Consider the following 17,363-nt stretch of genomic DNA (forward strand, 5'->3'; position numbering starts at 1 on the left):
ACACTGCTTCCCCCTCGTGTTATCAGGATATGGATGTTATAAATGAAAGGACAACAGCCTGAGTGTTTTTTTAAAGGTTTTGTTTGTGAACATTTATAAATGGAACACTCCAGAATTTTTAATTCAACCAAGGCATTTTTATATGGCATTCTGTCCATTTTTATTTTGTGATTCTACACATTTTGGTCCTTCCCTTTCCAAAAGGATTTGTCTGTCCAGCAAAAAACTGTAAAATGTGTACCCTCCCCATCCAAGACTGAGCAGTTCATCTTTGACCCCTGCTTGGTTTCCAGTCTACTACTCAGTCTATTAATAGCCGCATGTGCCAGGTCAGCTCTTACAGATTCTAGTTAGCCTAATTCAGCCCATTTTTAACTAAATGTGTGTGTGTACCAAAGTTACTACGTGGCTGGTCCCTGCCTAAAATCATTCTTCTCCAAGCAGGAATGGTTTTAAGCTGAGAATTGTGGTGGAGGATTGTTTGAGCCCAAAGAATTGGTGTCAGTTACAGGGAAGAGAAGAGTTTAAATCGTTAATTCCACATTATAAACTTTTATAACTTTGAGGTCCTTTGCTGTTCTTGATGTCTGCCTGTCTCACACCTGTTACTTCTTTCACAGTTACCTCTTAAGAGCTGTGGATTACTCTAACACGTTTTTAGGAAGAAATGACTGAAATGTTTTTAACCCTTATTCTTTTCCTGTAGAGTCTTAGAACTTTTCTGCCCTCATTTTTCTGATAAGATAATTTCTTAGCTGTGAGACCATTTGCAGTATCCCCAAAGTTAAATTTTAGCTGCTTTGAAAGAAAACTTTCATGAAGTCTTACTTAAATAGACGATTAGTGAGAACAAGAAATACAGTAATGACATGTCATAGATTGTTTTTTTCTCCACTTCTACTGTGGCAGATAATTTCATTCTTTAAAAGAAAGCAAGTTTGTGCAAGGTCGTACATAGTATTTTGTCTTATTTATTGTATTTTAATTGAAACTCATCATTTTTCTAACTACTTTGCTTTCTGGTACTGCAAAGTATTTCATAATTTTATTTATGACATAAATGCCCCTTTTTTGGCAATTAACACTCAAAAATGTTCCCTTTTTTGGTGAGAAAGGTTAAACTTTGATAGGACTTTTTTGGTTGGTTGGGTTTGTTTTGTTCCTGTTTTATATGAACTAAAATGAATCCAAAAATCCCTTTCACAAAAGGTGAGGTTTTTATTGCTCTGTGAAATTTATCAAATTAGATTAAAGCGTTTTTGTGGGGTTTTGCTGAATTTTCCTCAACAAATTATTGATACCGTCTCTATTTTTTTTCCACTCCTTCCCCAATATTTTGGAGGTTTTTCGGTTGTGCATGATAGAGGAGAGCTGCTAAGCTTGCAGATGATTAACTTGAAATTGTTTTGAGTAATTCTGCTTTTTTGGCTTTTTGTACCTAATTAGAATTGATGTGACTGAAGTGCAAATCTTCATAATAATCATGCATTTGCTGGCAGTGATTGGAGGACCACCTTTTTGGCAATCTATGGTAATTTTGTTCACATTGTATATCCCATGTAATGCATGTTATGTATCCTGCTTGTGTTTTCAAATGCAGTATAATCCAATTAAACAGTAACATATAACGTTATTTCATCCTCTTTGTTACAAAAAACCTCAGTAACAATAGGACACAGGTATTTTTCTTTAGGAAATGGTGAATGTCACCTTTTTGACAATCAAAGCATTTGGTTCAGTGCAGAGATGTCGCCCGTGAAGGCCTTTGAGAATCTCTGACCTTTCTCAGAACTTGTGGCTATCTCGTTTTTTACAAATGAGGAAGTGGACTGCAGGAGGTACATCAAGATGCCTCAAAAGTGAGGTTTGAGTCAGATTTTTCTTTCTTTTTACAAACAAATGCAATCCATTCAACTCTCCCTTTAATCACCTAAAACTACAGTCAATAGTGGATAGAGTATGCTTTTTTCCCAGAGTAGAATTAACATTTCCCTTGAAAGCAAGGCCAAAGGATATATATATATATTTTTTTTTTTTTTGAAGCAGTTGTTAGGTCTTTGGTTTTTCCACCTTACCTGAAATCTAGGTAGCCTCTAGCATAACATGCCTCTTCTCAGCAAATTGCTGGCACTGTATTCCACAGAGGTCTGGGCAAAGTAATTTCTGCCTCCTGATCACCAGATCTGTAACTATTGTTGCTTTTTTCTCCCCCTTAACAAAGTTATACATAATTTGATGGTTATCTTAAGAGCAAGTTCTTAAGCCAGAAATAATCTTTTTTTTAAATTCCGATTAATTAAAAAGCAAAATATAGGGAAAAAATCAGTTCATTTAATGAAGAGGTATGACCTTAATACATTGCCCTAAGCATTTACTACCAGGGATTAGTTAAAGGCCAGGGAAAAGTAGGGAAAAATTAATAAGACTACAACAAAATCTATTATCTGAGTAGATTTTATTTAAAGCTATTCCATCACATGGTGTACATGGTGCCCCAAACGATGTCTGTTAGAACATGATTTTTATTACTTGAAGCCTTCAAGTAGGTTCTGCCACTTTGTTTTTAATTTAAAAGTGGAAACTGAGTTTCAGGAAATAATTGCAGTCAGTATCCTTATGCTATTAATATATTGGCCTGGATTTCTGAGCTGAGATTTTAAAGTGAGATACGTGAAGGATATGGATCAGAGACAGCAAACTCCAATAGAAATGGGCCACTAAACTTTAATAAGGATCCCTGCTGGCAATGTGTTGACTTAGAAAATCATGTAGTAACATTATTTATATAAGGGGTGTTTGTTGTTATTAAATATTTCCCAGTTACATTTTAATCTGCTTCTGGGGGACTTAGGAGTGTTCCCGGGCCATTGTGGCCATCTGTGACACCTCTGTAGATCAGTGTAGCACAGGATCCTGTAATGAACATAAAGCTGCCGCATTTGGAGCTTTTTTTGACTGTGATTTTATTACTATATAATAGCAAAGTTGTTGCTTCAGAGCTTGACACTGTGCTAATTAAGGAAAAAGATGTGATGGCAATGTAGACATTTTATATATACTGAAAGTTGAGGATGATGCGGTAGAACTCAGAAATATAATAATTTTCTTATTGGTAGGTTTTGGTAGTTGAGTACAGCTGATAAATGGCTTTGCCACTTCAGAATCAAAGGAATACTTAGGGAGTACAAAAATTTGTGCTATTTTCTAAATCTATGTGAAATTTAAGTTAATTTGAAATGGCTCCTTTTACTGTCGCATTGAAAACAGTAGATTTATAGTAAAAAGAGCAGAGACTAATACTTTAAACACAGAAAATCTATATTTAAGATATTTGCCCAGACAGGTAGTGATTGCATAATGAACTGCTTTCAGAGGATTAGCTGGGGTTTTTTGTTTTGTTTTGTTTTTTCAAAAAAAATTAAATCTGCCCTTTTGAATTTGAGAAGACTCAATTTCTGGCTCCCTTTTTTTCTGTTGTTGTTGTTAGAGATGGATTTTCACCAAGATTAATAAGATGGCCACAATGCCCTTATATTGTGAAGTTTCATTTTTCAAATGTAAGAAATTATTTTTCTTTCAAGGATGTGTTTGTATCGGTTACAAAGTTAGAGACCAAAAGAAGACACCCCCCCCCAAAAAAAAAAAAAAAGGTTTGTATTTTGTTATCTTTCACCAAAGTTCTACTCCAGTGCCACCTCAAGACATGCTGGTGATCCTGAGAATTCTTGAAGGCTATACCAGTGGAGCTCTAATAGGCCCAACCAAGCTAGAAAGCATTTGAATATGGGTCTGGGGATTGATTATTACTGTTTTACCTGAGGATTCGCTTAGCCATTGGTAGAGATGTTCTTCTGCAGGTTGGCCTGGGACAGTGAATTTTTCAGTCACCACAACTTTTGGAAACCATTGACAAGAGTTGTAAAGGAGTTGCCATATCTATACCTTGGTGGAGGGAATCTCTAGAACTGAGGAAATTGTGATCCTTATAGTATGGAAGAAAGACTTTTGTTTATTTTTACTGAAAAAAACCATTTAATTAGCACTCCTCAGAACTATCTTCAAAAACTCTAGTTAGATGAAAAACAAATTCAGGGCTTTCCTAACATTGGGATAAGTCTATATAGAATGGCAGTCAGATTTCCTATCCATTTCCCTTTTTTAAGTCAATTGCTGCTTTAATTTATCATAATATTTATGTAGCATTTTAAGGTTTCCCAAGTGCTTTCTGCACATTAAACTCTTCAGTTCTTTAACCTGTCGTAGAAATCCTGGTGTTCCAATGAATATTTCTACGGGTCAGATTCCATTAACAGTAAAGATTGGGCTCAAGTTGTAGAGCCTAGTGTGCTTCCATTCCATTGATTATATAGATGAAATAATGAGCACAGATTAAACTAGTTTTGGAAATGCTCTTTAGTATTTAAACAATTTGAATATAATGCTGGTTATCAGTCAACTTATAACAAGGCCTGGTACTACCTTAGAATACGTAATTTCAAAATTCTTTGGTAGAGGGCGGCTGGGCCCAGTATGATGATGATGTAGCTATTTATGCTTGAATCTACTCGAGAAGTACTACTACAGTACACTTTTGGTAAAATTTAGTAAATCAGTTTTCCTATTGGAATCTACAAAAAGCCAGTGAGATTTTAGGATTTTTCACAACCCAGACCCATTTCCATTGACAGAAATTCAGTAGATATTGTTTTGATGCATAAATTCAACTACATTACAATTTCATTGTGCCCAAAGGAATTCTCTTTTGATGTAGGGGCCCTAACCTGCGCTATCCAAACTGCCTTAAAGGACATCTCTTTCCACATGAAAAAGACTCAGGTCATCTAGGCTAGAGGTAATATGTGGTCAGTGCAGCTCTCACCATCAGCGACTTTTCAGAAATGACAAACCAGTGGCTCTTACTGCTTTTGAACTGCCAAAGGACATTGCTAGAGAAATGAAGAGCAAAGGAAAGTTGCCGGTGGCTACTACTGTCATTGTGCCCCCCACTGGAGCACCCCCAGTCTTAAGGGGAAAAGAGAAGGTGGATTAAATAGTGGTGCCTAAGTATTGTATCCCAGTGTAGGCCCTAGGGGTGATAGCCTGAGACTGAAAGTTCACCTGACCCTAGGCCTTCCTCCCCTGCAACTCTGAAGCTGACTTCTTGCCTCCCTCATGCAAGGGAAAGTGCGTGGGCTCCTGTATAGTGGTTCTTCTACAGAGAAGGTAAGAGAAAGGAGGAGGACAGCTTAGATTTTCCCTCTAGGCCTGATGCCCTTTTCTCTGCTTTGTGGCCCAGGCCATGTACTAATTTGCCTGGCTGTACTAATGCTCTATATTCTTTTTTCTTCTTTCATAGGGCACCAATATGAGCTTCCATGACCCTAAAGTGATTTCATCAAATTTTAAATACAGTAGAACTCTGTTATGGCACAGAACTTTATTACACAGATTTGGATGTATACCATGGGTCAAATCGTGTCCCCCCAAACATAAAAACTACGTACAGTAAAAGCCTGTTATATCAAGGTTAGCCTATACCATGGGTGTTAGCACCAGTGTGGTGTAGGGGTTTCCCTGTATTTAGTGCTCATTTCAAAATGGGGGAAGATGGCATTTTTATCTTTGCCAAATGTGTTCTTTGTCTCTGTGTAAGAAAACACAGTGATAAAGAAATGGTGAGAGGTGAATTGAACTTCATCCAGGTTTAGCTGACTAGAGATGATCTTATGGTTTTCTGAGGTGGAACAGAGTTACTTTTTGGAGCCCAAAGCACCAATACTGTTCCTCCTAAATTGAAAATGCGTTTTGAATTGGGAGAGGGAAAGGTAAGGGGAGCAATTCAGTATGTTCTAGCATGTGCCAGATAGAATTTGAGAAAATCTTCTCATTTTTTAAACTGGACCAGCATGTGGGATTCATGAAATTAAAATCTTCCACCATGCAACACGAAACATCAACAGATGCTTTGAAAAAACAACTTAGCAGTACAGTTTTGCAAGAGGTCATAGAGTTCTGTAAATAAACTAAGTTCTTCAGTGTTTTGATTTTTGAAGGAATGGAGTAACATGAGACATTTGTGAAACAAGGACAATACCCTAGGCTTTATTTAGCTTTTGTCTACATTCTATTCCCTTTTGAATTGGGATTTATAATTAAATCGGTTCTTAAGGGCTACATTTCATATCCTCCCTCACACTCTTGCTTTCCATTGTAAGAAAATGGTAAAATGTAGTTTGTCACTGGTGATCTTTTAAATTGGCATCTATATTCTTCTGTGAATGCAATTAACTACTAGAACGTCTTTATTTCTATTTTACCACCACCGTGTTTTAAAATTGGTCATAACACCAAGAAAAAAAAAACTAAATATTGGGGGCAAGGGGATAGAAATTTGTGGAGAGGACTTTTTAATGAAATACAAACTTTAAAAAAAAACTCACTGCAAGTATACCTCACTTTATATGATAGTTGCATGTCTGACAAAATCTCAGGGTTGAAAGGGACCTCAAAGTTTGTCTAGTCCAATCCCCATCTCCTTAGCAGGAGACTCTGCTCTAACATCTGTGACAAATGGTTATCTGTCCAGTTTCTGATTAAAGTCATGCCTTCCAAGGCAGCCCATTCTACCCTAATTTAGCCCTCATTAGGAATTCCTTTATAGTTAACTAAAGTGTGCCTCCTTAACTTCTCTCCATTTCCTCTAGTTCTGCCTTCTGAAGCCCAGGAGAACAAGCCTGGTCCCTCTTCCACATAACAGCCTTTCCTATTTTAAGACTACTACAGGTGCTCCCCTAAGTCTTATCCAAGCTAAATGCCCCCCCCCCTTCTTCAACTGCTCCTTGTGTGGTATAATCCCCAGTTCTGTGAATCATCCTAGGTGGCTTCCTCTAGAGGTTTGTCAGCATCTTTCCTGTAGTTAGTAATGAATTAAAAAACAATAAGCAACTGTATTGTAATTGGAGATAACTTGCTGGTTAAAGGAATTCTGTCATGAACGATCCCAATAAGTGGCACCCCACTGCTGCCCCAGTCCCCTGTTTCCTGAAGCACATCATGTTAGCATTTTTGTTTTTAGGCTTACATTAAAGTGAGGTACACTTGGATGAGTTTGGTGGGAGCCTTCTTGCCTGTTTTTCCTTTCGTTTCCTCCTCAGTGGACTTTGGCTTGCACTAACAACTTCAGTTCTGTAGGGTTAGGAATCTTCTCCGGGAGCCCTTACTATTTTAAATCCAGCCCAAGATTTTGTTCTCACATGTTTGAAATGTTTTCTTCCACTGCTCTTAAATAACAATAAGTGATTGGAGAATAGAGGTCAAAAGGAACAGGGTATGTATCATAAAGGCCTGAAGAGAGTTCATTGTGTGATTCACTCCAGGCTAGTTTTACCCTACACTGGAACCTAGTTGTGTTACTCATGAAAGAGCTTGTACCATTGTCTTATTTTGCCAAAAAAGGATGTCAAGACAAAGGAGACTTAATGCTGTTCAGTCTCTGAAGTGTGGCAGCATTGTCTCTGATAGGAAAGAACAGGAAAACATACTTGGTCATTGTTGTTTTAAATGAGACCTCTTCTCCCTGAAACGAGGCCATAGAGATATGGAAGATGATGATGCCTTTAAATTTAGCAACATGGTTTTAAAGTATTAAAATTTTCTGAATAAATATATGTGCTTATTTCATGTTATATACATGTTTTAATTTTGTTCTCTCTCTCCCACTAAAGATTCCAGTGCTGAATATTCAAATGAAAATTTTTCCAGCACTTTGTACTGTTGCAGGGACCATATTCTCCTGTACAAATTACTTCCGTGTAATCTTCACAGGTGGTGTTGGCAAAAATGGATCAACCATAGCAGTAAGTGTACTTTCACTTACTATTTCTATTTCAAGTTTGAGCTAAGATTTAGAAGAGTTGCACTTTGATTTTTTTCATTTGAAACTTTTTCTTTAAAAAAAGTCATAGTTATATTAATTTACCATCTTCCCCCTTAGCCTTAATAACAAGAAAACAATAACTTTAGGAGTTTGTGGCTTAGTAAATTTGAACTCACAGGAGTATTCCTCTGTTTTTGTTTTTTTCTTATTTAATCTTTGCTGCCACTGCTTTGGCCAGCTGTTCCTTTGTTCAGCTGAAGAAACAGCTGTCAGGCACAGCTTCTGCAAATTACACAAATTTGGAATTTGAGGAGAACCTAATCTGCTCAGAATTCTCAGCAAAACCATTTGGAATCATTGGGGTGCACTGTGTTAACTCTTTTCTTCTCTTGATTCTATATAGGGAACAAGTGTCCTTTCTCCTTTTCTCCATATTGGATCAGTGATTACATTAGCTGCAATGATCTACAAGAAGTCAGCCGTTCAACTCTTTGAAAAACATCCCTGTCTTTATATACTGACATTTGGTTTTGTAGCTGCTAAAATCACTAACAAACTTGTGGTAAGCATTAAAATAAGACACCTTGTTTTTGTTTGTTTCAGTTTGCCAGTATACTTAGTCATTCTTGAGCTTTTTTACCCTGCAGTTCCCTGGAGACACCTTCAAGTTCATTTCCCCTTTCAGTTCTCAAAGTATATCTTTTAAAGATAGGCTTATCTTAAAGGTGGAACAGCTAGGTGGTGAAGTAGATAGAACATTGGCCTTGGAGTCAGGAGGACCTGAGTTCAAATCCAGCCTCAATCACTTGACACTTACTAACTCTGTGACACTGGGCAAATCACTTAACCCCAATTACCTCGAACATCTGGGGCCATGCCCAGTTGTCCTGACGTATATCTTGCCTCTGGACCCAGACAGCTCCAAAGGAGAGATTGAGGCTGGTAACTTTGCATAGTCCTCCCTCACCTAAATCCAATTCACTGCAAGTCATGATATCACCTCCTGATGACAAACAACTACAACAACAGTATTAAAGGTTTGTCCATACCCTTTGGCCTGTGAGCTCCTTGAGGGCAGGGACTGTCTTTTGCCATTCTTTGTATCCCCAGCACCTAGAGTAATGACTGGAATATAGTAAATGCTGATTGATGAGGAGAGACCAGGAGGAGAACAGTGATGTTCTACTATTATACATGCAGCTACACCTCTACATTGCAGTTCCTGGAATGTCACTCCATTTAAGAACATGGATTTAGATAATACCTCTTTGCTAAGAGGAAGCACCACCCTTAAATCAGGCTCAGAGCTGTACTGGGCCTGGGGCCTGAGTTAGAGTTGCCATCCCTCTCTGTCTTGGTGCCATCTGCTGACAGCTGAGTTCTTGGGCAAAGAACCTGTTTCCCTTTCCACATTTTCATAAATGCCTTTTTTTGTTTTTGCGGGGCAATGAGGGTTAAGTGACTTGCCCAGGGTCACACAGCTAGTGTCAAGTGTCTGAGGCTGGATTTGAACTCAGGTCCTCCTGAATCCAGGGCCAGTGCTCTATCCACTGTGCCACCTGGCTGTCCCACATTTTCCATACAAAAGAGTAAGAGACCTGCGCTTGCCCCTTTGCCTTTTCACATGCTTCTTCTTTTTCCCAAGCCAGGTAAGTGTTCTCTGACCATAGTGACCTACATGTTCCATTGTTTCTGTCCTGCCGTTCCCAATGCTGGCTTTCATTCTAATTCTTTGTCTTTGCGTGACATGCCTTTGACTCTCCCTGTCCAGAGCAGCACAAGGCTAAGGAGCCACAGGCCAAGGTGGAAGGAAAGGGGGCACACAATCAAAGCTTCATTTGGTGGCAGGGGAGGTTCTGCTCATCTGGGCAGCCACCCCTACGATTCACTTGTACAGAGGCCGCTTTTTCTCTCCAGTTGTAAGCTTGAGGCACCTTCCCTCTATTTTCAGTTAAGCCATTTGATTTGTGATTTCAGGCAAGTCATTTCATCTCTGTGAATAACAGCTGACTTCCCTGTCTAATGGGGACAGTAATACTTGGATTACCTACCTCAGGGTTGTTGAGGGGCAGGAAAGGCCTCCTGCAGAAAGTGGGAGGTCAGCTGAGCTTTGGAAGGAGCTGAGAAAATTGGAGTGGCCAGCATGAGGGAACAGCACATCATAGGCTTGGACCCAGGCGAGGAAAAGGCTTGGTATGTAATCTTCAAGGATGGTCATTAGATTGTGAAGTTAGTGGAGGAGAGTGAGGTGAGGTAAGGTTAAAAGGGGCAGGATTCTGAAGAGCTTTAAATGCCAACCAGACAACTTTGTATTTGATCCTATAAGTAACAGGGAGCCATAGGAATTCATTGACAGAGAGTGATACGGTTAGACCTTTACATATAATTAAAGCACTTCAGAGTTGGAAAGCACCTTGGAGGCCTGATCCAACCCAGTGCCTGAAAGAAGAATCTTTTGTACAAAATGCCTCCTAAGTGGTTATCTGGTCTTTGTTTGAAGACTCAGGAGGGGGAATCCATTATCTCCTGAGCTAGCCGATTCCTACTCTTGCACAGCTCTAACTATTAGGGGTTCTCTACCCCCAAAGCCCTGCTGATGCCTCATCACAACTTGGATGTGACTCAACTTTTAGAAACGATAGCCAAGACCAAGCTATGGGAGATTCTACCAGACTAGAAAGGTTTTGCGGCTGGGCCTGCTGAGGGTCTGTGGTCTGAGAAATAGCCTAGCCTTGGAGAGGCTGTTCCCACATGCCATAGGTTTTGAGTGCACAGCAAATCTCAAAGACTTACTGGGTCATAGAGGAGTTGTGGAAAATAACAGATTTTTGAAATAGTGGGACTTATTTCCTCTGTAATAAGTTTTTGGTTTTGTTTGTGCAGCCAAATATTCTCTGAAACCAAATCTGAGCACCACACTGTTAGCCAGTGTGAAGGTACTCTGCTGAATTCTCTTTTACTCACAGGTTGCGCACATGACCAAGAGTGAAATGAGTCTACACGACACAGCCTTCATAGGTCCTGCCCTTTTGTTTCTGGACCAGTACTTTAACAGCTTTATTGATGAATATATCGTACTTTGGATTGCTTTGGTGAGTGGTACGCTTTGTTTACATCATTAAGTAAAAGTAACTTGAGGGGCCAGTCCATAATTTCTATCTGAAACCTAAGTTTTCTTTGGTTTATCTCATAATGATGCACATAGGCTTGTTGTTGATTGAATTTGTGATGTTAACTAATTGGGGACCATCAGAACAGGATAATGCCTCTAGGGCTTGGTGAAATATTGTTTCTGGGTTTAATGGTCATGTGTGTCTAATAGTCATATTTGATCCCTGTGTTTAGTAGCTACAAACTATGACTAGTAACATGGCTTGCAAATGCTAACTATGCCTAGTTAGCTAAAGGAATGGAACATGTAGAAATTGTATTCATTTGGGTTTTCAGAGACTAAGTATGGTTCTGGAAAAGAGACAGATGCCTTGATTTTTTTTTTTTTTGGCAAGACTAAAAAAAAGCTCTTTTCCTTGCAGGTCTTCTCCTTATTTGATTTAATTCGCTACTGTGTCAGTGTCTGCAATCAGATCGCTTCCCACCTGCGTATAAATGTCTTCAGAATCAAGGCCTCCACAGCACATTCTAATCATCATTAGTGACTTAATTGTTATTATGAGAAATAGGAAGCAGATTTTTCTGCAGGAAATTGAGGAGAATGGGGGTGGATAAGAACAAATCTAATTTATAATAATCAATGTTGTATAACTGCTATTCTTCGTTCTTGGTAACACTCCTTAACTAGCCTCTGTGAGAAGGGGGAATTCCAAGTCCTATCCTGTAAAACATACATGTAGTCCTACTGGTTTTGGCCCAAGAAAGCATGCAGGAAATAATGCCTTGTCTTTGTCATTACCTTTGAATACTGAATAAACTTGTCCTGGGGAGCAGAGCGGCAGCAATGGAAAATGTCTAATGTAAACTATTTACAGACCATAAGACTGCTACTTTATCATTTTAATAAATCATCCTCTTTTAGTGAAATACTTGTTTAGTGTTCACTCAAATTTTCTTTACTAAGAAGCTCAGCTCATGGCACAGAGACATCCCACCAGCTCCTGTGGCTGAACTAGTGCTGGTGACTATGAGACTGGGCTGAAGGGGTTCTTGTGTTTACATTAGTAGAGAAGGCCAAGTGTTACTGAGGAACGAATGGTGGCCTTCTGGGCCTGGGGAAGAGCCTCTCAGCATGAAGTATAATGTGGTATCTTTTGGCAATTACTTTTATTTTTTTAAATAAATATATTATCTAAAAGCCAACTTATTTCTCAATTTTATTCCAGTGGAACGACTTTAAAAACTAAGTTTTAATGTTTGTTTTTTTGTATGAAATTTAAGCAAAATTTATTTCTGCTCTTTAATAAATAAGGAAATTCTATGAGTTGTGTTGTCTTCATCTGTACTGTGACCCTTCTGCATTGTGTAAACATTTTGCTGACTTGTGGGAGGAAAAATTGAAGCTTTTAGTGTGGGTTTTTAAGAACATCCTTCTTATCCTTTCAAGAACTGGTGAGGTAGAGATACCAAAGTTCTCCACAAATAAAGTAATCAGTGGGGTTGTTTTCTTTGCTGTTTACTTAGAATACCTATGATACAGTTAGAAATGTGATGCCTTTTGTACTCCTGTTCCAGTGGTTTAACAAGAAGAGTTTTCACTGCTTTGGAGGGAAGAGGGGGATGGGGGATGGCCGACAGAATGAGAGACTAGTCCAGGGCCCCTTAACAGAGGTTTAAACCATTGACTAATGTTTGCAATTTTTGCCTTATCTGTGAATTTCAGTTGTTATCCATTACCCTGGATTGTCTACAGCTGCATGTGCTTTTCAAAGCCCCTGCAAGATAAGCAGTTAGTTCATCTGTAAAATGGGGGTGATAATACTCAGAGTAGTTTAAGGTGCTTTAGTAATTATATATAAAATGGTATATAAATGTGAGGTGCTATTATATTTATCTTTCACAGGTGAGAAAACAGGATCAGAAAGGTTACAGCCCAAGGTTCAGCACCTATTTAAATTGTAGAGCCAGAATGATAGCAGGTTTCCCGAGTCCTAGTGCAGGATCTTTCTGAGACAACAAGCATTCATACCAATAGCCCAGAGAGAGGCTATAGTCAATGACTGGCTAACTGTCTTTCCTCTCCAACTGCTGCCCTCCTACTAGGGCAAGGGCACTTCAACACAGTGATACTTCCTGAAACACTTTTACCCCTAAGTCCTTAACTTGCCCATTTCCCATGATCCTTCTCTTCCCGCCCCCCCCCCCAGGCACACCGAGATGGTCATACCCTGGATCTTGCCATCACTCCACTTCCATGTTCATGAACCCCCCAGTCCTCTTACCCAATCATAATCCACTGTCATTCCACTTCTCCCTTTGCCTAACAACCTCCTCCAGTCCATCAAACCCATCAGAACTTTTCCAAGCCACTCTCCGCTTAGTGAACCAGTCCAACTCTTCCCTCTTCTTCTTCTGAATCCCTTTCCCTTATCCTGTTGCTGATCTTGCCCCGCCAAGCCTCTGCCTTGGATTACTCCCACTACTCCCACCTTTGCTTCTCACATGCTTCTAAACAAAGCTAGTGAAAAAAATCACAAAACTGCACTAATTGGATTCACAACAATTTTGTCATGTGATCTCAACTGGAACCTCATCGCATCAGGAGAGTCTTCAGTTACACTTCCGTAGTTTGACTCACTATCCGCTCACCGCAGCAGCTCTTCCAAATCTTTTCATCCCTCCCAGCTGAGAACCTGGCTTCTTTCACAGACAAAATTGAGGTCATTCACTGAAAGCTTCCTCTTCTCAACTCGCTTCTCCCAGGTGTCTTCTGTCACTGTGGCCACCTCCACTCATGTTTCACATGAAGAAACGGACCTTCTCTTTGCCAAAGGCAACCCCATCTACATACACAAGTGATCACACACACACACACACACACACACACACACACCTTTCACTTGGTCCATCCATCCCCGTTAACTCAACACAGACAACTTGCTATAGTAGGTGCCTCCATGTCCTCTCCTCTCTTAACTCTACAGGGTGGCTTCTGATGTCATTCAAACCAAACTGCTGTTGCCAAGTTATTGATGATCTCTCAGTTGCCAAATCCAGTGGCAGTCCTGGTCTTTGACATCTCTGCAGCCTTTGACACCCTGTAGGTTTTTGCAATACTACCCTCTTCCAGTTCTAGCTGACTGCTCCTCCTTTGTGTCCTTTGCTGGATCTTCATCCATGTCATGCCCAGTGTCCCAAAGAATTTTGTCCTCAGCCCTCTTCTCCCTCTATACTCTTTCACTTGGTGATCTTAATCAGCTGACTTCCAGTTTTGCAATTTCAACTGCTTATTAGAGATCTTGAACTGAATATCCTATAGATAGCTTAAACTCAACACATTCAAAACTTACCCCAGGGGCAGCTAGGTGGTGCAGTAGATAAAGCTCTGGCCCTGGATTCAGGAGGACTTGAGTTCAAATCCAGTCTCAAGACACTTGACACTTACTAGCTGTGACCCTGGGCAAGTCACTTAACCCTCATTGCCCTGCAAAAATTAAAAACAACCAACTTATCCCAGTATCTTTCCCCCAGAAAAACTCTGCTGTTCCTAATTTCCCTATTCCTGTTAAGGTACCCCCTTCCTGTCAGTCTCCCAGGCTCACAACCCTCATCCGTTCTGTTGCCAAGGCCCATCAATTTCCCATCATAACATCTCTTTTCTTTTTTTTTTTCTTTTTTTCAGGGCAATGAGGGTTGTGACTTGCCCAGGGTCACATAGCTAGTAAGTGTCAAGTGTCTGAGGCTGGATTTGAACTTAGGTCCTCCTGAATCCAGGATCAGTGCTTTTATTATCCACTGCGCCACCTAGCTGCCCCCCATAACATCTCATATACAGGTAGCTCACCCCTCTGCCACTTGCCACCACCCTAGTGCAGGCCCTCCTAACCTGGTGCCTGAACTGATAACAATAGTTGGCTGGTTGGTCTCCCTATCACAATTTTCTCCTTATTCCGGTGCATCCTCCGCTCATCATCCCAAAGTGCAGGTGTACTTATGTCACTCACCCTACTCAATAAACTCCCTAACACCTCCGGGATCAAATACAAAATCCTCTCCCACTCTCACCTTTCTGGTCTTTTTATACCTTACTCTTCCATCTCTTGACGCTGGCCTCCTCGCTGTTCCTCAGACAAGAAGCTCCCATTTCTCATGTCCTCGTCTCCTTCCTCTCTAATTCCTGCCTAAAATCCTACCTTCCGTAGGAAGCATTTCCCAGTTCCCCTTCATTCTGGTGCCTTCCCTCTGTTTGTGATCTCTAATTTCTCCTGTATAAAGCTTATTTACCTAGTTGTGTGTTGTCTCCTCCATTAGACTGTGAGCTCCTTGAGAAAGGCAATTGTCTTTTGCCTTTCTTTGTATCCCTAGTGCTTAGTACAGTGCCTGATAATACAGTAGGCCCTTAACAAGTATTCATTTACTGACTGACATAACAGAGAGAGATTTAAGACCAGCTATGATATGCATTCCTGGGGAGAACTGGCAAGTCACCAGTCATCTGATATAGGATGTCTCTCCATCCCAGACTCATTCAGACAGGATCTCATTTGAAACATTGCCTCCATGGGTCTTTAGGTTAACGTGGCTCAGTAGCTGTGGTGTTTCATGTTCTGTCACGTATTCCAAAGGGCAGACTAGGTTTGAAAGTTAATTTAGCACTAGTTTTAGAACACCAGCAGGTGTTTCCTCGGCTTTAGAGGCCTAACATGTTTGATGCTAAGGGGTTTTTTTGGGGTTTTTTTGGTTTTTTGTTGTGTTTTGGTTTTTAGTGAGGCAGTTGGGGTTAAGTGACTTGCCCAGGGTCACACAGCTAGTAAGTGTTAAGTGTCTGAAGCCGGATTTGAACTCAGGTACTCCTGACTCCAGGGCCGGTGCTCTATCCACTGCGCTACCTAGCTGCCCTGATGCTAAGGTTTTAAGGGCTAAGGTTCCCACCATATTCTTGTCCTTCATTAAGCATTCGTGAGCACTGTGGACTGCTGATTAGCTAATGGTTAGCATTTTTGTAGTGCATTTAAAGTATGCAAAGTGTTGGCTCATCTGAGCCGGACAACAACCCTGGGAGGGAGGTGCTGTTATTTGTCCCATTTTAACAGATGAAGATATTGAGGCAGGTGTTAAGGGACTTGCCCAGGGTCACACAGCTAATGTTTGAGACAAAGGTCTAACTTAGATCTTCCAGGCCCCATAAACTGCTTCCTCACTGCCTTCATGTCAGTGACATGTATTATGAAAGTCTGGGGTGGTAATCTGCAGAGTCAGTTCTCCATACACAGGAAGCATCAGGGCAGAGGATGAATGTCCTGTCGGTTGTTACAGAGGGAAGTTGCACAGACTGTCCTCCAAAATCATTTACAGCTCTTAACTTTCTGTGATCCTGTTTTCTTAGTGATAAGAAAAGTCATCACAGGAAACACTTAATAATTGAACTGGGGTTGTTTCAGGTCAATCAGAAGATAGTCTCCAAAAATAGAGACTAGCTGCATTGTTGGGGCAATGAGATATTAGCATGCTCGATCTCTCTCACACACACACACACACACACACACACACACACAAGTGAAAATGAGTGTTCTTAGCCTTATCTCTTCTCCCTTACCTACATTTTCTTGTTTTCCCTGAAAGTTAATCGTTCCTGTAATACCTGAAGGTACTTACCCTCAGCTTTCTCCAGCTTCATTCACCTGTCTCATTAAACTGGTAAGTGAGCACAGGGGCAAAGCAGTGTTCCGCATTTGGCATTCTCATGGACTTTAGGCTACCTTCAATGGCAGGGAGAGTACCCTAACTAGACCCCTCCCATGGGCCCATGCTGGAGCCAATCCCACCATTGTTGGGGAACACCAGCCTAAAAGTCTGGGTTCTGAAAACTTGAACCAGCTCTGTTCATAGGATCATAGATTTAAAGCTTGCTTGTGACTTGCTCAGGGTCACACAAAGTAACTGAGGAAAGGTTTGAAGCTATGTCCTCAGATTCCAAAGCCTCCTTTCCCTTCATCACTAACCATTTGAGACCTTTGCCCAGGAACAAAATCTCCCTTGGAGTTCCCTTAATCCTATTTGGCCAAAATCACAGTCATGGTAGTGCCGTCCCCCAAGGAAGGAGCCGGCCATCATTTAGGCGTTCACCGGGTCCCACTCTCTAATCCTATAACTCAGATAACGCAACTGGGTGGAAAAGAAGGCAAACAATGCTGGGGGCATAATGGAGGATTCATCAGAACCAACATTGTCCATCAACCCAGACAACCAATAGTCTCTAACTGTGAGTGTAAAGGAGAGTGCTGAACATCAGATAATTCTTTCTGGAAGAAATAATCCTGGAAGGCCACACTCACCAACTCTGCCCCCTATGCTGGAATACTCAAGAGGCATGCTC

At 40.5% G+C, this 17,363-nt stretch overlaps 1 protein-coding gene across 5 annotated transcripts in view; it reads left to right on the forward strand.

The window, feature by feature from the left end:
- The window catches only part of CEPT1 (choline/ethanolamine phosphotransferase 1), a 41,721-nt gene extending 29,807 nt beyond the window's left edge, over nucleotides 1–11,914 (forward strand). For 4 of the 5 annotated variants that reach the window (XM_044003809.1, XM_044003812.1, XM_044003811.1 and 1 more), the window contains exons 5-9: nucleotides 1,447–1,531; nucleotides 7,725–7,856; nucleotides 8,280–8,438; nucleotides 10,843–10,968; nucleotides 11,410–11,914. In XM_044003809.1, coding sequence (XP_043859744.1) covers nucleotides 1,447–1,531; nucleotides 7,725–7,856; nucleotides 8,280–8,438; nucleotides 10,843–10,968; nucleotides 11,410–11,529 — 622 coding nt within the window. In that variant the 3' untranslated portion in view covers nucleotides 11,530–11,914. The remainder of the gene's footprint in view (nucleotides 1–1,446; nucleotides 1,532–7,724; nucleotides 7,857–8,279; nucleotides 8,439–10,842; nucleotides 10,969–11,409) is intronic. The other variant, XM_044003810.1, reaches the window with a different exon arrangement.
- Nucleotides 11,915–17,363: the final 5,449 nt, after the last annotated feature.

This window comes from Dromiciops gliroides, chromosome 4 (genome assembly GCF_019393635.1).
Source record: "Dromiciops gliroides isolate mDroGli1 chromosome 4, mDroGli1.pri, whole genome shotgun sequence".
In the NCBI taxonomy this organism is placed as follows: Eukaryota; Metazoa; Chordata; class Mammalia; order Microbiotheria; family Microbiotheriidae; genus Dromiciops; species Dromiciops gliroides.